The sequence below is a fragment of the Arvicola amphibius genome, chromosome 6 (assembly GCF_903992535.2).
Source record: "Arvicola amphibius chromosome 6, mArvAmp1.2, whole genome shotgun sequence".
Taxonomy (NCBI): Eukaryota; Metazoa; Chordata; class Mammalia; order Rodentia; family Cricetidae; genus Arvicola; species Arvicola amphibius.
The window spans coordinates 25,938,015-25,960,866 of NC_052052.2; the positions used below are offsets into that span (position 1 = coordinate 25,938,015).

Sequence of the window (22,852 nt, forward strand, 5' to 3'; positions counted from 1 at the left end):
TGTTTCATTACAATCTGGTAAAATAAATCATTGAAAGCTTTTATATTTTGCAAAATCTTGCTCCATTTAGTGAATTTTCTGTGGCCTGCTGCATGTATATTCTACGCAGCTATTGGGTAAAATATTTTGCAGATGATTTTTTTTATGAAAATGAACCTTTAGCTGGGCGGTGGTAGCAAATTCCTTTAATGCCAGCACTCGGGAGGCAGAGGCAGGTGGATCTCTGTGAGTTGGAGGCCAGCCTGGTCTCCAAAACTACAGAGAAACCCTATCTTGGAAACCCCCCCCCAAAAAAAAAGAAAGAAAGAAAGAAAGAAAGAAAGAAAGAAAGAAAGAAAGAAAGAAAAAAAGAACCTTTAATTATAGAGTAGTTTAGATTCATAGGCAATTAGGTGGTACAGAGTTCTCGTATACCTGATAACCAGTTTTCCCACTGTTAGCATTTACATTAATAAGAGAGAAAGGACATGTGTACCCGGTCATGAAAGCTTATCAATAGCATCTATCTGGTAATGATAAATGTGGCATATCAGTGTTTCTTTAGTTGCTACTGCTGCTCCCAGCTATACACATGCTTGCCGCTCGGTTCCTGTTCTTTTTTTTTAGGAATTTAAGAGAAAAAGGTATATGAGAGGCAGGGTTTTTTTTTCTTTTTTTTTTCCTCATTTTTTTTTATTAAAGATTTCCATCTCCTTCCCTCCTCCTCCCCCTTCCCTCCCCTCCCTTCCACCCATACCCCCTCTCCACCCCTCTCCAAGACAAAGAGCCATCAGGGTTCCCTTCACTATGTTAAGTCCAAGGTCCTCCCAGCTCCCCCTAAGTCCAGGAAGGTGAGCAACCAAACTGACAAGGCTCACAGTGAGCCCGTCCATGCTGTAGAGTTCATGATGAGAGGTAGTTTTTAAACACCTTACTCACATACTGAAAAGTGTCTTTTTTTTTTTACGCTCCTTAACAAAGTTAATGGAATAGTTATGCAGGGATGAAGCAGTAGGATCGCTTGAGGCCAGCGAAGCAAGACCCCCTCTTAAGAGAAGCAAGCTTGGGGCTGGAGAGATGGCTCAGCGGTTAAGAGCATTGACTGCTCTTCCAAAGGTCTTGAGTTCAATTCCCAGCAACCACATGGTGGCTCACAACCATCTGTAATGGGGTCTGGCGCCCTCTTCTGGCCTTCAGGCATACATGCAGAGAGAATATTGTATACATAATAAATAAATAAATATTTTAAAAAAAAAAAAAAAAAAAAAAAGAGAAGCAAGCTTCTGTTTCAGAACTTCCCCTTCAGGAACATGGGAACACTTCTCCATTTGTAGCTGTCTTCTTTGTCTGCTCTGGCTAGGACCTAAGGGATGTATAGTACTGCTAAGCCCTGTTCTATTTTTACAGTTTATATAATATAAAGTCCACCCTTTTGTCTTTTTAATCTCATGGGTTTTTGGGGTTTTTGTTGTTGTTGTTGTTGTTTTGGGGGGAGGGGCGTTAAAGACAGGGTTTCTCTGTAGCTTTGGAGCTCTTGTAGAGCAGGCTGGCCTCGAACTCACAAAGATCCACTGCCTCCCAAGTGCTGGGATTAAAGGCGTGTGCCACCACCTCCTTCCTGGTTTTCAATCTCAGTTTTGAGTTACTTTCCTAAATCTTCTAGCCCTTTGCTCACTTTTTAATTTCTGTTTTTTAGCAGTTCTTTCCTGCTTCCTGGATACTAATTTTTTAATAGCATTCCATTCTTGTTTTACAAGTACAATTGCCTCTTTTAGCTCTCTGAGCATAATAGTTTATTTTGGATTTCTTCCTATATTTACTTACATTTCCCTTAACTTCTTGGTTTTAGTTTTGAGTTTTCTTTTGTTATCTGAACATGTCCTTTTTGTCTCCTGGCTCAGTGGGAGTCTAAAACTCTGAGTGGAAGCCCTGCATGCACAAATGAGGCTTGTTAACTTCATCACGGGGTAAATTCAGAGGTTGGGATGTGTAATTTTTAGGTCTCTTCTGAGTAGGTCAGGTTAGTCAAAAACACCTGTCTAAAGACTAGACAGTCTGGTTGTCCACATTCTGAAAATCAAGTTGGAGACTGGAGCCAGAAGACTTTCTGTGTCAGCATTTTATGTGTCCAGTCATTTCATCCCTGGTTTGTGGTATGGGCCTGTGCCTTCAGCTATGCCTGGCATCCTCCTTTCAGGGAGCTTTTGTTTTGATTTACCTTTTTCAAAGAATGAGCCTCCAAACTTCTGCAAGGACACAGAGTAGCTGTTCACCAGTGTGGGCCCCGTTAGGGGGCCTCAGAGTCTGCCTGTCTCTCAGACTGCCTTCCTCCTTATATTTTTGCACCATCTCGCTTGGCTCTTAGATTTTTTTTTTCTGAGACAGGGTTTCTCTATGTAACAGCCCTTGCTGTCCTGAGACTAGCTCTTGTAGACCAGGCTGGCCTTGAACTCACAGAGATACGCCTGTCTGCCTGTATCTGCCTCCTGACTCCTAGGATTAAAGGCTGTGCCACCACTGCCCAGTGTAGATCATTTTTTTCATCACTTCCTGTGTATCCGTCAGAGTGGCTGAGCCTAAGTCTAACAGTATTAACAGTTGTGGACTGTGTCCAATGTGACTTTGTTTTTGAATTTTATTAATTACATGTTTTTATTGTGTGGTAGGGACCTGTGCCGCAGCGCATTATGGAAGTCAGTTCTCCTTCCACCATGTAGGTCTCTGGGATGGAACGTGTATGATCGGGCTTGGTAGCAAGTGCTTTCACCTGCAAAACCACCTCCCTGCCCCACCAAAGTAACTCATATACTGCTCGTGAGAGGTCAAGATTGAAATCGTTGTGAAAGAATTATTATAAGTGATCTAAGTTGCTCAAAAAAGTTATCTAAGAAGGAAATGTCCATTCCTCATGACCCAGCAGTGTCACTCACAGAGAATCTGTCCAGAGGTGTGCATACACGACTGCGTGTGCCCAGCACGCACATTTATAATTTCAATACGTGGAAGCTGAGGTGGGAGAAATGTAATTTTGAGACCAGTCTATGCTATGACACCCTATTTCAAAAGAGTGAAAAGGGATTTAAAACAAAAAACAAGCCAGGCATGGTAGCCCATTTCTATAATCCTATCAAGCAAAGGAAAAAGCAGGAGAATTACAAGTACAGCCTTGACTACAGGATGAGTTCCAGGCCAGCAAGACTATGTCAGAGAGAGAGAGAGAGAGAGAGAGAGAGAGAGAGAGAGAGAGAGAGAGAGAGAGAGGAGAGAGAGAGAGAGAGAGAAACAAGACAGTGGTGGCACACATCTTTAATCCCAGCACTCAGGAGTCTGAGGCAGGTGGATCTCTGTACATTCAAGGCCAGTATTTGTAGCATGTAACCCTTCAGCATCCCTCCCAGCAATATCCGCTTTGCATTAAATTATAGTTGTGATCAATTTTTTTGCCAGGATCCATCATATATTGCTATATTTTTGACTATTAATTTTAATCCAGACATTCTTGGTACTAAAAGTTGCAAATACTTAATTCTTTTTTATTTTCATCTGTACTTTTTCATTGTGTCTGATTTATTTACTTATATTTTATTTTGCAGTGCTAGGAACAAAATCCAGGGACTTGTACATAGTAGGCAAGACCTCTAACCACTGAGCTGTAGCCCCCAGTCCTCCCGTGTTTCAAGTTGGGCACAGTGAAAATCCTAATCTCATTTCCATGAGACTTCATACAGTGTCTTCAAAGAATTATTGTACAAATAATTACTGTACGCTGAGAGTATAACCGCCTACAAGCAGTAGATCGGTCAGCAAATGATATGAGTAGAAAATTACTCAGAAGTGGAAAAAGCTGCTCTGGGTTGCTACCATATTTGAGGCATGAGTGGGTGCCGTGCATTAGTGCCGTGCTCTGAGAAATATGTTATTTCTATTTCTGAGTCTGTATTTATGTCTGCATATATTTGCCATGATTTGTTGTGAGTATCCAGATACCAGAAAAAGTTGTCAGATCTCTTGGACCTGGAGTTATGCCTGGATGTGAGCTCTGGGTACCAAACTCAAGTCCTCTGGAACAGGTGTAAGCTCCCGTAACTACTGAGCCATCTCTCTAGCTCCAGAAGTTTTTTGTTTGTTTGTTTAACAGATGAATAATTAGAAGCTCAAAAGACTAGAAATGAGGGTCATTAGTATGGCACTTGCTTATCATGCATGAAGCCAAAGGTTCAATTCCAAGTACCATACTAAATAAATACATAAGTGACACTCAGAAAAGTAGTGCGTGTTGGGTTAGAATCAAACTCCTGCAAGTTGATTTGATTTCCAACCCTTCTTTCATTCTGTTTGTGTTGTGTTTTTAATGTCAGAAGGATTTTTTTCTTAACTGAGTTTACTTATTTATTTATTTATTTTCCAAGACAGGGTTTCTCTGTAGCTTTGGAGTCTATCCTGGAACTCATTTTGTCGACCAGGCTGGCCTCAAACTCACAGAGATCCGCCTGCCTCTGCCTCACAAGTGCTGGTATTAAAGGCGTGGGCCACCACCACTCAGTTTAACAGACCTTTTTAAACATTGTTTCCCCATGAAGCACTGTTTAGTGCATCCAAGGCCCTGAGTTAATCCCTAGTATAGTCAGTTGATTAGTTAATTAATTAATTAGTTAATTAATTAAACAAACATGCAATAAGTGAGAAAAGTAAAGGATAAGTTTCCAACAGAAGCAAAAAGTTGGATTGGGAACATAGCTCTGTGGGAGAACGTTTACCTAACAAGTATAGGTCTAACATCCGTTCACAGCACTAGGAAAAAACAAACAAAACAGTTTTATCTACTATCAATGAGTAAATATAGTATGTAGATTTTAGGATATTGTATAAAAGCTTAATGAAATTAGCTGTAATAAACTCAGTAATACATTATGTTCATAAATTGAACTCACTCATAATCTCATTGCCCAATCTGATAATTTTTTCTCCAATTGTCTATCTAGAGACAATCTTCTCAAACTTTCTTAACTTCTGTTTTTCTCAATTTAACTGAATTCTGGTGCCTTCTCATTTATTTTAATTTGTAGTATACATGTGTTTATAATTTTGTTTGTTTGTTTTGCTTTTTCAGGACAGAGTCTCACTGTGTAGCCCTGGCTGTCCTGGAACTTCACTGTGAAGACCAAGCTGGCCTTGAACTAGTAAAATATGCCTGCCTTTGTCTTCCAAGTACTGGGATTAAAGACATGTGCCACATATCTTTTTAATTATATTTTTATTTATGGGGGAATAAACTTGGAGGACAACTTGGAGAAGTCAATTCTCTTCTTCCACCTTGGGGCTCCTGGGGTGAAATTCAGATCCTCAGGCCTGGTGGCAGGCACCTTTACCCACTGAGCTAGCTTGCTGGCCCATGTCTTCTCTCACAAATTATGCTAATTTCTTAATTAATTAAGAGTTCTAATGAGCCGGGCAGTGGTGGCACATGCCTTTAATCCCAGCACTCGGGAGGCAGAGGCAGGTGGATCTCTGTGAGTTCGAGGCCAGCCTGGTCTACAAGAGCTAGTTCCAGGACAGGCTCCAAAGCTACAGAGAAACCCTGTCTTGAAAAATAAAAAATATCAGAAAATTAGGAAACAACCCTTATCAAGACCCAGTAATACCACTTTTGGGTATATAGCCAAAGGATGCTCAATCGTGCCACAAGGACATGTGCTCAACTATATTCATAGCAGCTTTGTTTGTCATAGCCAGAACCTGGAAACAACCTAAATGTCCTTCCACCGACGAATGGATAAGGAAAATGTGGTACATTTACACGATGGAGTACTACACAGCAGAAAAAAATAATGACAGCTTGAATTTTGCAGGAAAATGGATGGATCTAGAAAACATTATTTTGAGTGAAGTAACCCAGACACAGAAAGACAATTATCACATGTACTCACTTATTGGTTTTTAAACATAAAGCAAAGAAAACCAGCTTACAAACCACAATCCCAGAGAACCTAAACAACAATGAGGACACTAAGAGAGACTTACATAGATCTAATCTTCATGAAAAGTAGAAAAAGACAAGCTCTCCTGAGTAAATTGAAAGCATGGGGATCTTGGGGGAGGATTGAAGGAGAGAGGGGAGAGGCAGGGAGGGGAGCAGAGAAAAATGTAGAGCTCAATAAAAATCAATAAAAAGAAGAAAAGAAAAAGAAAAATGTTCTAATGAATGACTCTGAGAGAGCCTAGAAACAAAGCAGCTCTGTGTTCATGGAAACTTTGTAAAAGTCTGAGGTGGCATTTCAAGTTAATAGGGAGAAGCAAAATAATAAGCTGTATTTAAATCATTACAAACATTTAGAAAAAAAATAATTGGATCCAGTCGGGTGGTGGTGACTCATGCCTTTAACCCAACACTCAGGAGACAGAGACAAAGCAGATCTCTGAGTTCGAAACCAGCCTGAACTACAGAGAAAGTTCAAGAACAGCCAGGTCTACACAGAGAAACCCTGTCTCGAAAACTAAAATCTAACAAACAGGTTCACTTGTTTCATTTAATGTGTATGACTGTTTTGCCTGCATGTGTGTGTGTGTGTGTGTGTGTGTGTGTGTGTGTGTGTGTGTGTGCGTGCACCATGTGTGTGCCTGGCACCCATGAAGAGGGCATCTGATCCCCTAAAACTGGAGCTTCAGATGGCTGTGAGCCAAGATGTGGGTGCTGGGGATTGAACCTGGGTGCTCTGCCAGAGTAACAAGAGCTCTTAACCATTGAGCCATCTCTCCAGCCCCATACCTTACTCTTTCTTAAGAGTGGTCATGGCTATTCTCACTTCATTCTTTCATTGCTTTCTTTTATTCTTTAAGGTAATTGTAGTATTAGTTTCTTGGTTTTCATGGATAACCGTTGCATCCTATTTGACACTTGTTCAGTCTTATTGGTAGTTGTTTTGAATATGCTGATAAATCTGAGAATAAATGTGCATGGATAGGATATTCTACTGTTAGAGTCTCTACAATATTTCTATATTAAATATACCTATTACTTCTGTAATTCTTACACATCTTTTTGCTTAGACTTCATCCCAAGTACTTTCAAATTTTTGTTGTGGGCTAGCAAGAGGATTCATTGGGCAAAGGCCCTTGTGTCCCAACTTATTCACCTGAGTTTGATCCCCAGAACCCATATAATGGAAGAAGAGAACCAACTCTTGCCAACTATCCTCTGACTACCACGGTTTTACACTGTGGCATGCACATGCTCCATGCACCTCACACACACACACATGTGTAATAAGTAAATACATTTTAAAATATGTTGATTGCAAAGAATATCTTTTTCATTAAATTTTGAGTTGATTGCTAGTATGTAAAAGTGCTATTTATTTTTGTAAGCTTAAGTCTGGCAGAATTTCTAATAATTTATCTACAGAGTAGTTTTCTATATAGTTACACTGATGTATAAACATTTGTTTCCCATTTTCTTCCATTTTTACTTTTTATTTCTCTTAATTTGCTTTACCATGCTAATTAGTAACTTGCATTAAACAGAGTAGGATTTATCATGAAGTTTTGTTAGACTGATCAAATTAAGGAAGGCCCCTTCTGGCCCTAGTACAATAAGAATATTAATTACAGAAGTGCAGGTTCTATAAAGTGCTTTTGTGGACCACTATTTATAAAAATTATTATATGCTTTCCCTCTTTTTTAAGACGTATTTATTTATTATGTATACAATATTCTGCCTGTATGTTTGCCTGCAGGCCAGAAGAGAGCACCAGATCTCATTAGGGAGGTTGTGAGCCACCATGTGGTTGATGGGAATTGAACTCAGTACCTGTAGAAGACCAGCCAGTGCTCTTAACCTCTGAGCCATCTCTCCAGTCCCCATGCTTTTATGTTATGTTTTAGATTTATGTCAACATAGAACTTTTGGTTAATAGACATATGTTTATTGTATATTTGTTTAATAGAGTTTTAAATGCTATTACTTTTTTCAAGAGTAATTAGCTTATTTGTGAAAGGGAAAGAAGGCATAAAATACATATAGGCTTATGAAGTATTAGGAATCATCTGGCACCATGATAAATGCCTTTAATATCAGCTGGGGGTGGGGCAGCTGGTCTGGTTGATGTCGTTCAATGGGTAGAATGCTTGCCTGGAACACAGAGAGCCCTAAGTTCAGTCCACAGTACCACATAAACCAGACATGGTGCTTCAGGCCTGTGATCTACGTACTTGGGAAGTGGAAATAAGATGATCAAAGAAGTTCAAGGTCATACACACATAGCAAGTGAGGCTAGCCTGGGCTCTATGAGACCCTGTCTTAAAAACAAGACAAAAACAAAAGTTTGAAAGCTCCACTCAAAGTTACTCTTACTTAAGACCCTGTGCGCTGATTGCAGCCAATCCTTTTTTCTTATTTTACATCCCAGCTGCAGTTTCCCCTCAGTCCTCTCCTCCGTGGGAGGCCTGCCCTTCAAGCCATCCTTTTCAAAGCTCTGTATCACAAGGCTTAATATTCGTCCCAAATGTCCGTGTTGCTGTGTGTGGTTCAGAAGATGGCAGTCGATGAGGCGATCAGCAGGGTAACAGGGAAGTGCAGTGGAAGTCATTGTAGGACATTTGTGTGGTCGTTTCAGGCATTGTTTCAGTCACATTCCATGGGACTGGTGGGACCCAGTGAAGAAAGTCCACCTTTAGGGTTAAAGCAAAGATGAAAGCATGTTCCTCATGATACATTTCTCTTATCTGTTATTTCTGTTTTTAAAAGTAAACCAGGCCAGCATGTGCTGAACTAATTAAACATTATGAAAAATAAGTGTACAGTGTATATATACACATAGATATCTCACTGGCATATTTTTGGTTTTGGGTTTTTGTTGGTTTTGTTTTTGTTTTGTTTTGCTTTTTGAGATGGGTGTCAAGATGTAGCCCTGATGACCATGTAGAACTCATAGAGATCTGCCCACTTCTGCCTCATGAATTCTGGGGTTAAAGCCATGAATCACCACCTTCATCTTTGCTGGCATTTACTTATGCACAGAAATATCCCCACAATTTTTCAGTAAAGGAATGTAATGAAGAAAAAAAAGAATGTAATGTAGGGCTGGAGAGATGGTTCAGTGGTTAAGAGCACAGTCTGTGTACCTGAATTCAATCTTCAGTACCCACATTGGGCAGCTCATAACCACCTGTGACTCCAGCTACAGGGAGTTCAAACTCTCTCTGTCCTCTGAGGCCACAGCATGCTCAAATGTAATGTCCTCCCATAGACAAATATACATCCATATTTTTAAATTAAAAATATGTTAAATGTAGTGTATACACCTTTAATCCCAGCCCTTGGGGTTAGAAGGAGGTGTGTCTTTGTAAGTTTGAGGCCAACTTGGGCTACGTATTGAGTGCCAGACCAGCAAGTGCTTCAAAGTGAGACCCTGTCTTAAAAAAAAAAGAAGAAGAAGAAAAAGAAAAGGAGATGTGTGGTCTATTAACCATCCTGTAGTTCCAAAACCCAGAGATAATAAACCATTTTTAAAATAATTATGCTGGTTAGTACACAGGTCACTAAACCTGCAGTTGCTCAGGACTATTTGGCAGATACCCCTGGTATGACCTGTGGCTTGGGTTTAATACTGTCTTCTTAAGTCCTTACAAGGTAATGTACGCTCTCTCTAGAAGAAACTAGCATGGTAGCATAGGAAGCCTTGTTTAAGAAATAATCCACTCTCTTCTCTGCTAAAGGACTAGGGCGTTCTTTGGCTTCACAAGTTCTTCTCTCAGAGAACCCTTCACTGTGAAAATAGTTACTTGGGGTTAGAAGAGATAGATTATAAAAGAGATATATTATAAAAACTATGTTTTTTTGTTCTTATACCTCAGAAATCAAATTGCTTTATTTTGGAAAACACACACACGTGTGTCAGGGATATATGTTATATGAATTCATATAAGGGACCATTTTTAACTGTACATAGTTAATTATGGGAATTTATGATAAAGTTTCTGGGTTTTTAAATATTAATTTGTTATAGGCCATGGGAGTATACAGCAGGTGACAACTAATATTAAACAGGCCGACCTACCAGATGAGAGATTCTCTAATGGGGAGCTTCACTTGGAAAAGCCTTGGGGTCACTGGCTACAGATACTGTCTCTGTAATTTCTCTCATGAGTCTCTTCATTCCTTTCCTAAGAACTGCTTTGGCTGTTTTACCACTGCTTGTATGTTTATCTCATTAAAATTTTCCATTTGCTGGGCACATATATCTGTGGATTGTCAGGAAGATGATCTTGATATGTAGAAAATATGCTAGGATATGCTTCATAACTAGATCTATTGTCTTATGAGGATTTCAGGGCATTTAAAAGCCTGCTTTGTTCTTTTTACTCAAACCAACACAAGAAAATAACAAATTTCTCCCCAGTCTAAGACAAAATGCACACAATTAGCTCATTTTTACCTCAGAGCAAGTTCAGACTAGACTAAAGGTTTTTGTAAATGGATCATAAGTTTTAAACTTTACAGTTATGCACAAGGTCAGAGTTGCAGGTGTCTAACCGAGGTTACTAACACAAGCCTAAAAAATCATGCCAATTCTTCATTTACTAAGTCTAGTTGAGAAAAGAACTATATCTCATAGCCTGTCTCACTGGGCACCATGTGCCCACCCTCTGGTCACAGTCTTACTTCAGAAACCTTGAAGCTTTGCATTGTCATGGTAAAGGGTTCTGCCCTTACTGCTCACCCAAAGGAATGTGCTTTTGACCAATGAGATGTGACTCTTGTAACTTTTTATTATTACTTCAAGCCTCCTGTAAAAAGTGTATTTAAGCAAGGTGAACAGAGAAGCAGAGAGGATTGAAACAGCAAAACAGAAAAAGCTTTAGAACTACAGAATTAGGACAAGAGAATTAGAGAGGCAGAAGGATAAAGAACGTTACTTGAACAGCATGTATGTTGAGTTTCTTCTGTAACCCTTCAGATAAGAAATTTTCTAAGTTCCTTTTACAATACTGTGGCTTCTAACCTGAACCCTGGGAGGTTGTTTTGTGAGCTGGATTCACAAGCTACTGAAATTAATTTCTACTATTTGTGTTTTTTCTTAGTTTCTGCCACTGCCTTCTACAAAGCACAACCTGTAATTCAGTTTATGTGTGAAGTTCTTGACATTCATAACATTGATGAGCAACCCAGACCTCTGACTGATTCTCATCGGGTCAAATTCACTAAGGAGATAAAAGGTGAGTTAATTAGCGTTTAGAAGACTATACTTTCAGACATCATTTCTGTAGTTTGTTACTAATTAGCCTTTTAAAACAGCCTGACTATAAAATGCATGGATGAGAAAACAGTCTATTAAAGTGTTTTTATAATTAGGATCAATCTGTGTGATATGTACAATAGAATATAGATTAATTATAAAATGTTACATCAGATCCATTGCTGTAGCTTCTTAGGTAGTGGTTGGATGAAGACTGTGCTGAGCAATCCAGCTATGTTTTTGTTTTTGTGAACACTGTCCCATACTAGCTGGAGAGATGAGTGTGTCTCATGGGAAAATGTTTCTCTAATACTATCTTTTTCAAGTAAGAATCTTATCTTTAAGATATTTTAACTTTAGAATTTGACTCACTCTTTGAGCATATTCTGATTAGTGATCTCATTATTTTTCTAAAATTACAGTTTTTTTTAAATTTTATGTCTTTGGAATTTGAGAATATAGAGTTCACCAGTTTTGTGTAGCGTGCATTATAGAGGGACTCTCTCCATAGCTAAGATGTTTTCCAGTGGTGTTGCATCATATGTTCATTTCTGAAACAGTTGTATCTATGGTCCCTCAAGTTAAAGTCACTTTAATAGTGTTCTGATATTATATTCTGTGCATACTTGCTCCTTCTATATATTTTTAAGTGCATAAACCCATGCACACTGTGGTTTATCAGCAATTTCAGGGATTTTTAAAAAGCAGTTTAATTGTGTACAATTCCCTCCTTATTTATGGCTTTAGTATCTATTCCTCGAGTAAAATGTAACCCCACTGTGTTTAGTGTAGTATGTAGTCATGAAGGAAAATCAGATATTGTCTGATAAGGAGTAACAAACTGTTTATATTAAATGCTACATTGTAAATAAACAGAAATAATTATGTTGTTTTTATTTTAAGATTTTACCTATTTGTTGCAGATAATTTTCAGCTTGTGGTTTGAAGGAAGCATTCAAGTTTGTTCACTGAACATCTTTCAGTCCCCAAACCAATTAGAGTAGGTGAATACATCCTGCTTGTTCAGTTATCATCCATCCTTTGCCATTCAGTAACAACAGAAAGGCGACGGTCATTGTAACAAAGCATTAGAAGGAAAGCCCTTCCTGTCTTGTTAATGAGCATCCATCTATCTCAAGCCCTATAAGTGCCAAAATAAGACACTGCTAAAGATGACTGTTGTGCAACCATATCATTGTCCTTTCATAATCTGTTTTTAACTGCAGTTAGCACTGTCAGGAGGTTGGTGCATTACCTGCCATTGTATATGTGATCATCTAAATGCCATGGTTTCTAGTGGAGTTGCTGCTTAGTTACCACCTCTGATATCATGCAATCACTTACATTACTGTGCGGTAACTATGCAATCAACTCATATCACCACTCTATCACAGAAAATACAAGATGTACAGAACAAGGATTCAGCTGCTGCCCGAAGAGCATGGACTCGATCCTAACTGCAACTGCTCAGGGGCCCAAAGAAATGACTGAAAATTTGACTAGAAAGCATTATAAAGTTGATGTGATAGTGAAGGTAAAGCCAAGTTTATAGGTTAAATGTCTATTAAAGCCAAACATTTCGGTTGGATGGAGGGTTTGGGGAGGGACCTGGGCAGAGAATTATCGATTCCATTCTTTATATTTTTGACTTTTTGCTAGCCCCTGGACTTGGTCTAATTGTTAGGTACCTATGATCTTAAATTTGGGGTAGGAAATCTGGGTTGTATCTAAAGCAGGGTATTTAAATCCATTCAAAGTCAAGAAGACTGTTTTTTAAAAAGAGGGGTCTTTAAAGTACATCATGTTTTTCTATCATAGGAACTCAAAAAAATAGAGTTTTGTGTTCAGTGATGTTTGGGTTTAAGGTTTAACTTACATAAGGAATTTGATGATAGCTACTAAATAGTGTCATAAATTATATCATAATTAATATAAATTTTAGTATATTGACTGAATTCTAGTTAAACTTACTTCCAACTAGTTAGTAATAACTTTAGAGTGTTTTTTTTAATTTTTAAAAAAGATTTATTTATTTATTATGTATACAATGTTTTGCTGCATATCTGCCTGCAGGTCAGAAGAGGGCATCAAATCTCATTACAGATGGTTGTGAGCCACCATATGGGTGCTGGGAATTAAACTCAGGACCTTTGGAAAAGCAGTCACTGCGCTTAACCACTGAGCCATCTCTCCAGCCCCCTGCAGTGGTTTTTTTTAACAGTAATTCTTGGGACTTACACAGCAGGAATATTGGGGGAAATGTGTGATAATTTTATGGATTTATAAGCACTAATTTGCTTTCAGTAAAAACTTGTTTTATGAGCTTGTAGAACCTTATTTATATAAAAATATTTTATATAAAACTATATTTTTTAAATCCAAGGGAAAACTTGAAAATAAATAGTTAACTGGTTCAAATAACAGAAACTTATTTTATTACTTTCCACTTAAACATAATATTTTTATGTTGCTTACTTCATATTATTGCTGTTTCCATAAGGCCTTCCTTTGTGGATTTTTGGCCTCCTTAATCATAATATAATAAATATTTAAAATCTTAATTTTAGAAATGTAGTTATAATGAAAAATTACTTCTCAGTGATTTGATTTTTTATTAAGAATACTTTTATAGAAAAACCACTTACTATCCTAATTTGTGCTGATATTTCAAAAGAAAATATCATTTACTATGAGTGTACTTTATATTTGGTACTATAATTAGGTAAGAAAACAAATTACACTGTGATAAGATTTCTCTTTCATTTTGTACTGGATAATTCTTTGCTGAGTTGGGAGGTACAATTCTGCACTTTCTAGAATATTTGGAAATGTACAGCCCCTACTCACCAACTGCCAGTAATAAGAGTCACAGAAGTCTTCCTGGGGCTGGGAGTGTAGCTTAGTGGTGAAGCACTTGCCTAGTGTGTGTCACGACCCAGGATTTGCACACACACACACACACACACACCCCTTCTCTAGGCATTACTCAATGGCCAGGGTCAGAGGTGGGCAGAATCACGTTCAGATGAGAATCACTGCACTATAGGAATTACAGATATAAAAGTGAAATTGCTTAAAGTTTAATAACCATAATTTCTGTTCAGAAACTAAAACTCCTCCATTTGTAACCTTCTAGACTCATTCTTCAGAGCCAGGCCAAACTTTAGGTTTGGGCGTGTTTTTCTGTGAGGAGTAGCTTTTATATGTTAACTCCTCCTGTGGTATGTTGTATTGTTAATTCCTGGGCTACTGCATTGGCTAATATGGCAGCCAGGAGTTTGTGTAACTAATTTTATTAAAATTAAACTTTCACTTATCAGGCATATTAGCTGCATTTCATGGAATCAATAACAAATTCCTAATGACTGCCATGTTAGCACAAACAGAAACGTCATCTCAGGACACTGTTTCTCAGCACTGCTTAAGAAAACCCTGCTGGGAATGGTGGCATGCGCCTTTAATCCCAGCACTTGGAAGGCGGAAGCAGGTAGATCTCTGAGAGTTCAAGGGCAACCTGGTCGCAAGTTCCAGTACAGCCAGGACTGCATAGAGACTACTGTTCCCCCCCCCCAAAAAAATAAATAAAAATAAGAAACTTCCTGAAGACTGGCAATTGATATGTCAGGCATGGAGGCACACCCTCGTAATCCCACGCACTGAGGGGGAGGGGGAACTGAGGAAGGTAGATAAATTCAAGGCCACTGTGGCAACTCAGCAAGACCCTGTCTTAAAAGAAACTGTAAAGGCTCCAGGGAGGATATAGCTTCCTGGTAGGAGACTTGCCTGGTATACACAAGGCCCTGAGTACCTGAAAAAATAATTTTTTTCTTCAACTGAAGATTTAAAGCCCATTTCTTTACTTTCTAGAATTGGCCTAGAATCCTTGAATCACCAGAGTTCACAAATGAACTATAAAGACCTAGAAATATTTAAAATTACAGACTGGAGAAGTGGCTCAGTGGTTAGGAACAATGGCTGCTCTTCCAGAGGACCCAGGTTCAATTCCTAGCACCCACATGGCAGATCACAACTGTTTGTAATTCCAGTTCCAGAGGATCTGACACTCTCACACCAATGCAAGTAAAATTAAATAAATGAATAAATGAATAAATAAGTAAATGTACACAGACATACACTCAGGCAAAACACCAATGCATATAAAATAAATAAATCTTTTTTAAAAAAAATTATTTGCTAAATTATATGTATACTGAGAGTTTATTGCTTTCATCAGATTCTCAAAGGGGTCAGTGACTCCATAAGAAGGTAAATATCACCTGCTTTAAGAATTATTTGGGGGCCAGAGAGATGGCTTAATGGTTAAGAGCACTGACTGTGCTTCCAGAGGACCCAGGTTCAATTCCTAGCACCCACATGGCAGCTCACAACTGTCTGTAACTCCAGTTCCAGAGGATCTGACACTCTCACACCAATGCAAGTAAAATTAAATAAATGAATTAGCCAGGCGGTGGTGGCGCACGCCTTTAATCCCAGCACTCTTGAGACAAAGGCAGGTGGGTTTTCTGTGAGTTCTAGGTCAGCCTGGTCTACATAGCAAGTTCTAGTACAGCCAGAGATACATAGAGAGACCCTGTTTCAAAAACTACAAAAGAATTCTTTGGATGGTTGACAAGATGGCTCCGGATGTCAGATTCACTTGCCATCGAGCTTGGCAACCTGAACCCACACGATAGAAACAAAGAACCAATTCCTGCAAGTTGTCCTCTGACCTCTGCATTCATTTGTGCATGGTCATACACACACACACACATACACAAATTAAATAAATATTTCTGAGAATTAAGAATTATTTAGTTTCCATTCTAGTAGCCACTATTGCTAAGAATAATTAATAAATGAAGAAAAATGAATAAATTAAAAATGCTTAATAAAATTGACAGTGTAGTACTGATAAAAGGACCTGACTTTTTCTGCCTGCTTCGTAAATCTATGACAGACTTCCTTCTTGAGCTTCATGAGGCACTGCTCGTCACCCACTATGAACGAGGGGCTGTTTAAATACTTGGGCTCTCATTCTGGAGTTTATTGTAAATGCTTTTTTTTTATAGTGAAGAACTTTGTCCCTTGATCTTTGGGCTTAGAAAATTATAGGATTTTCTTTTTTTAACATATAGAGCTTGATAGAATGAGAAAAACAGTTGGCATTTAAAAGGTCAGTCATTGTTATAACGATTATTAGCAATGTTGTATTTAAAACTTCCTAGTATCACATTGCTCGTGTCACAGATTTTTCTGCCAGCTCAGAACTGAGATTTTTTTATAGTAGGGAACAACCTGGGTAAGTATTTTTCCAGAAATTTCTGTAACCTTCATTTTTCTTGTTGGGAACAGGTCTGAAGGTTGAAGTGACTCATTGTGGAACAATGAGACGGAAATACCGTGTTTGTAATGTAACAAGAAGGCCCGCCAGCCATCAAACGTAAGAAAAGCTGGTGTCTCCCACACAGCAATATGAGGCAGCTCACTCTAAGTACGGGGTTGGTAGTTTGCTAGCTCACAAGAGGATAAGGGTTGCTCATGTCAGCTCTTCTTTTTTCCAGCTTTCCTTTGCAGTTAGAAAACGGCCAGACTGTGGAGAGAACCGTAGCTCAGTATTTCAGAGAAAAGTACGCTCTTCAACTGAAGTACCCCCACCTTCCCTGTCTGCAAGTGGGGCAGGAGCAGAAGCATACGTACCTGCCGCTAGAAGTAATGTCTTTAACTGCTTATGGCTACTTCTGTTCGTCCTTCTCTGTGCGTGTGCACACGTGGGGGTGTGCGCGCATGGAGGCCAGAGGAGGACATCAAGAGCCTTCCTGTATTGCAATCCATCTAGTTGTTGAGACAAGGTCTCTCAGTGAATCTGGAACTTACTATCTGAGCTGGTCTAGCTGACCAGCCACCCTCCAGGATCCTGTTCCCCTTCTTCCGGTAGCTCTGAGGTTATAGGCATGCACCACCATGCCTAGCTGTTTACATGAGTGCTAGGGATCTGAGCTCGGTCCCTGTGCAGCAAGCACTCGACCCACAGACCTGGCTCTGCTCACCACTCTTCTAGGGTCTTTTATGGCCTGTGATGTATCTGAGTCTCACATTTATTTTGGAATTTGAACAGTTTTTAAATTCTGATTTTTTTTTCTAAAATTTTTTTTAAATAAATAGCATGTATCTTAGTCAGAGTGCCTATTGCTACGATAAAACATCACAACTGGCAGCAGCTTGGGGAGGCAAGGGTTCTCTTGGCTTACACCTTCACATGGCTGTTCATCATCAAAGGGAGTCAGGACAGGAGCTCAAGGATCCTGGAGCCTGGAGCAGATGCAGAGACCATGGAGGGGTGCTGCTTACTGGCTTGCTCCCCATGGCTTGCTCAGCCTGTTTTCTTAATAGAACCCTGGACCACCAGCCCAAGGATGGCACCACCCACAGTGAGCGGGCGCCCCCTCGTCAATCACTAATTAAGAAAATGCCTTACAGGTCTGCCTACAGCCTGATCTTATGGAGGCATTTTCTTAATGGAGGTTCCTTCCCCTGCAATGACTCTAGCTTGTGTAAAGTTGACATAAAACTAGCCAACACAGCATGAAGAAAGCTCACCTATAGTTCTACCAGTTAGCGATTTTGCAATGCTTCTTTCAGTCTTTTTTTTTTTAAGATTTATTTACTTATTATGTATACAGTTCTGCCTACACACCAGAAGAGGGCACTAGATCTCATTACAAATGGTTGTAAGTCATCATGTGTTGCAGGGAATTGAACTCAGGACCTCTGGAAGAGCAATCAGTGCTCTTAACTTCTGAGCCATCTCTCCAACCTCTTCTTTTAGTCTTTTGATCCTTTTGTGTACCTTTTACCTAATTATAATTGTGTGATCATGTGTAATTTGTTCTTTATTCTTTTATTTAACATGGTAGTAAAAGAAATGGTTTAAGAAATATAATTTCAAAATTATATTTAACATAATTGGCATTAAGTGAGTGAATTCTAACACAAATATATGCATTGTATAAATTTTTCTATTTCTAGGTCTGTAATATTGTGGCTGGGCAACGCTGTATCAAGAAACTAACCGACAATCAGACTTCTACTATGATTAAGGCAACAGCAAGATCTGCACCAGATAGACAAGAGGAAATTAGCAGATTGGTTAGTACATAACTCTAGAAATAGGAATTTAAAGTGTATTAGGGTGAGGTACTCAAAAACCATGTCCTTACCAGATGATGCTGTATTGACATTTTATGAACTGTCAGAATTAAAAGGGATAATGGAGCAGGTGTGTTGGCTCCCAGGACTTTGGAGGCAGAGGCAGGCAGATCTCTGTGAGTTAGTTTGTGACCTGGTCTACAGAGCTAGTTCCAGGACAGCCAGAACTACACAGTGAGACCTTGTCTCAAGAAGAAGACAGAGAGGGGTATTATGGTGGTATCTATGCTGTGAGAGAGGAGTAAACATTAGTAAGTTATATGAGAGGGTTTGATTCTTCTAATTTAACTCTAGACCATTTAAATCTAGGGAACAGACTCACCAGAACTAATGTTTTAATATAGTTAACGAACCCTCACCTAAAAGAAGGGCAAAGGGGAAACATCAAAGTATTATAATGAGAAATACTCAAATTATAATATTAGCAGTCAGTCTAGAATTTCTTAGCTACTAGTGTCAGGCTGACAACTATATACCTCATGCCTATAATCCCAGTTTTTAGGAGGCTGAGGCAGGGGAATCATCCTAAATTCTGGGCCTTTCTTAACTACATAGACAACCTTATCTACAAACAAACGAACAACTGGGCTTTGTAATCACAGCAATTGGGAGGCTGAGGCAGGAGAATTGCCATGAGTTGGAAGTCAACCCAGCCTAGACTACAGAGTATGAACTTGTTGCAATAATAAACCGTCTTCAATATTGCAGGGCTCCTCATGTCTTATAGAAGAAAAGGACAAGATGCTAGTGTCACTTTGTCACTTGATAAACTTCACATTGCTACTCCACAGGATTTTACAAGACTCCTGGCCAAAAACAAAAAACAAACAAAAAAAAACCTATCTGCTGCTCTAGACCCCTCAATTGGTGTTCCAGGAAGAAGAACCATCTTGCTGATATATAATGGCTAGAATAACCTCCTGAACAATGTCACATTCTATCAGAATGGAAAATGCAAGTTTTTTTTTTATTACATTGACAACTTCTTTATCTCGAAAGCAAACCACAGTGATTACTACTGCAAAAGAAACACAGAGGAGACTTGGAATGGTAGAGCATCCTTTAATCCCAGCACTTTGGAGACAGAGGCAAGGGGATCTCTGTGAGTTCAAGGCCAACCTGGTCTATATAGCAAGCTCTAGGACATCCAGAGTTACACAGAGAGACCCTGTCTCTATATCTTAATTAATTTTTTTATTGCTGTGAGGAGACACCCTGACCACAACAACTCTTAAAGGAAAGCCATTTAATTGGGTGGCTTACATTCTCAGAGGTGTAGTCCATTATTATCATGGTGCAGCATGCTGGCATGCAGGCAGATGTGGTGCTGGAGCTGAAATTCCTCCATCTTGATAGGCAGGCAACAAGAAGTAGTCTGTCTCACTGGGATGGCTTGAGCATATATAAGACCTCAAAGCCCACCTCCACAGTGGCACACTTCCTCCAACAAGGCCACACCTACTCCAGAAGGCCACACCTCCTAATAGTGTCACTTCCTATGGGGGCCATTTTCTTTCAATCCACCACACTCTAAAAATAAGGAAAGAAGGAAAAAGAAATACAGAGAAGACAGCCTGGTCATTGCTGTCTAAATTGTCCCAGGAAACCGTGAGCACAGGGAAATGGGAGAGATGCTCCTGAGGAATTAAGTACAGCATACTCTCTGGGTGCTCAGAAACACTTTAGGCCTTTGTGTGGCCTGCAGCCAGCAAGCAGCACCTTGTCCAGTCCCAGTGATCCTGAGGAAACTGCCCAAACCAAGGCTGGGAACACAGTCACCTCTTCATTTCTCCAGCACCCAGGAGCTCTGGGGAAAGAGACAGAGCCCATTACCAGAACCACATTTACTCTCACTTGCCTTACTCTGAATGGGGATACTCAGAAGAGCAAAGGTCTAGCATCTTCTGTGCTGTAGAACCTAAGGAGGAGTTCTTGAGTTAGCTACATAAGTCCTGAAGCCAACAGACAGAGCAGTCCCAGCTGACTAAACTACTGATTCATTCTGGGACTTACCACTTCCCAATTCCAGGCTCCTGTTATGTATTCACACAACAGATAAAATTAATAAAATTACTATCATTAAGAGATTGCAGCAACTAGAAAATGCTTGTTACACATTATATGAAAATTATATTAGTATATAGGGCCTTGGAAATGATGAGGTAGACTTGTATCAACATCTTTAAAATGATGTTTCAGGGTAATAGAATTATAATCTTTCTTTCTGGTTGTCTTGGAACTCACTCTGTAAACCAGGCTATCCTTCAACTCAGAGATTCACCTGCCTCTATGTCCTAGTGCTGGGATTGAAGGCGTATGCCACGACCACCTGACTTATTTTCTGTTTTTAATCCTGTTTATTTATGTTTTATGAATTTCTGCATGTATACTTGCATGCCAGAAGAGGGCATTGGATCCTATTATAGATGGTTGGGAACCACCATGTGGGTCCTAGGAATTTAACTCAGGACCTCTGTAAGAGCAGCCAGTGCTCTTAACCCCTGAGCCATCTCTCCAGCCCCTTATTTTCTTTCTTATTTTTCTTTTTCTAGTTGTGATTTATTATTGTTGTGTGCATGTGTATGTGTGTGAGCATGCATGTGTCACGGCACAGCTGGAAAGGTCTGAGCACAACTTGCTGGAGTCAGTTCTCTTCTCCCTTCATGTAGGTCCTGGGGAGCAGGTGTTAAACTCCGGTCATCAAGCTTGGAGCAGGAACTGTGCCCACCAATCCATCTTCTTTCCTATTTTTCTATGAAGATCCTGCATTACTTTTATGATAAAATATTTTAAAGTTAAAAATATACAATATTACCTGTTCATTCTAAAAGCTAAACAGAAGTAAATAAATAGATTGAGGCTGGAGAGACGGCATGGTAGTTAAGAGCACGTGCTGCTTTGGGAGAGAGCATGCATCAGGAGGCTCACAGGTGTCTGTGGTTCTAGTATGGGGAATCTACCACTATCTCCTGGACTGCATGGGCACCTGCATACACGCTGAGCACACACACACACACACAAATAAAAATATTTTTTTAAGTAAACTGATAGAATACTCAAAATGGGGTGAAGTGTTTTGTTTTGTTTTGTTTTGTTTTTAAGGAATACCTGGATCTTGTGTTTCTCTTCCCTGAATATCATTTAAACTGTCTAATCAAACAAGGGGGAATCAATAAATATTAATATATTTCCCAAAACAATTGACTAGCACTTTCAGAAGCTTTGAGGGGGGGCTGTTTGTTTGTTTGTTTGTTTTTCAAGACATAGTTTCTCTATGTAACAGCCCTGGCTGTCCTATAACTCACTCTGTAGATCAGGCTGGCCTCAAACTCACAGAGATCCACCTACCTCTGCCACCCAAGTGCTGGAATTAAAGTCATAAACACCACACCTAGCATTTGCTCAGGTTTTAATACTACTTTACATATTTTGTTTTTTAAAAACAGTTTTTGTTGCTTTATTAGCCAGAAATTGAAAATAGTTTGATAATTATTTGTCAAATGCACAGTTCAGAGACTGAGTGTCGCCTAGCACACAAAAGGCCATGGTTTCAATCCCCAGCATCATATAAAACTATTGTGGTAGCACATACCTGCAGTCTCAGTACTCAGGAAGCAGAAACGAAGATTAGTTCATGACCAGTTTCAGCCGTATAACAAGTTTGAGTTTAAGATCAGCCTTAGCTACATGAGAGTGAAAGACAAACACTGTATCTTAATGCTGTGATGAAACACCATGACCAAAAGCAACTTGGGGGGGGGGTGTTATTTCATATCATTGTCCATCATCAAAGGAGTCAGGAGAGGAACTCAAACCTGTGTGCAGGAACCTGCAGGAACCCGTGCAGAGGCCATGGAGGGGTGCTGCCTACTGACTTGCTCCGTATAGCTTGCTCAGCCTGCTTTCTTATAGAACCCAGGACCACCGACCCAGGGATGGCACCACCTACAACAGGCTGAGTCCTCCTTCATCAATCACTAAGAAAATGCCCTATAGCCCAATCTTATAGAAGTAATTGCCGTTCCCTCCTTTCAGATAACTCTAGCTTATGTCAAGTTGGCAGAAACCTATCCAGCACACACCATTCCTAGAGACCTTACAGATACTGTTCCATGTGCTTCAGTAGATGGCAGAGAGGAGAGGCTATGTCTGTGCTCAGCGTTCTGAACTGTGAACACCTGAGGGACTAGCAGCCTGACACTCACTGAGGCCCCCCCCCCAGTGGGACCACCTCTATCCTAGTTGTTGGCTGGCCCAGGGCATCCAATGGCCTTGCACATGCTCACTGAGGTAGAAGAGAGGCTGATGTGCACAGAGGAGGTTTCAGGAAGATGAGTGGCTAAAGCTGCTTGTCGTGTGAGCCTTGGGCAGAATGCCCAGCTGGGCCAGAAAGAAACATGGCCTGGTTCAGTGCCCCAAGGCTGGCCTGGAC

The 22,852-nt window shown here is 39.7% G+C and overlaps 1 protein-coding gene and 1 non-coding gene across 2 annotated transcripts in view; both read left to right on the top strand.

Annotated features, from left to right (window-relative positions):
* Window positions 1-22,852, top strand: part of LOC119816944 (protein argonaute-3-like) — a 93,876-nt gene that overhangs the window by 45,608 nt on the left and 25,416 nt on the right. The window contains 4 exon segments of the mRNA XM_038334045.1: window positions 11,060-11,194; window positions 16,567-16,654; window positions 16,776-16,923; window positions 18,241-18,360. Of these exon segments, the coding sequence (XP_038189973.1) occupies window positions 11,060-11,194; window positions 16,567-16,654; window positions 16,776-16,923; window positions 18,241-18,360 (491 nt within the window).
* LOC119818162 lies at window positions 22,501-22,622 on the top strand. The gene has a single exon (XR_005286067.1). It is a non-coding gene; the product is annotated as a small nucleolar RNA SNORA17 (small nucleolar RNA).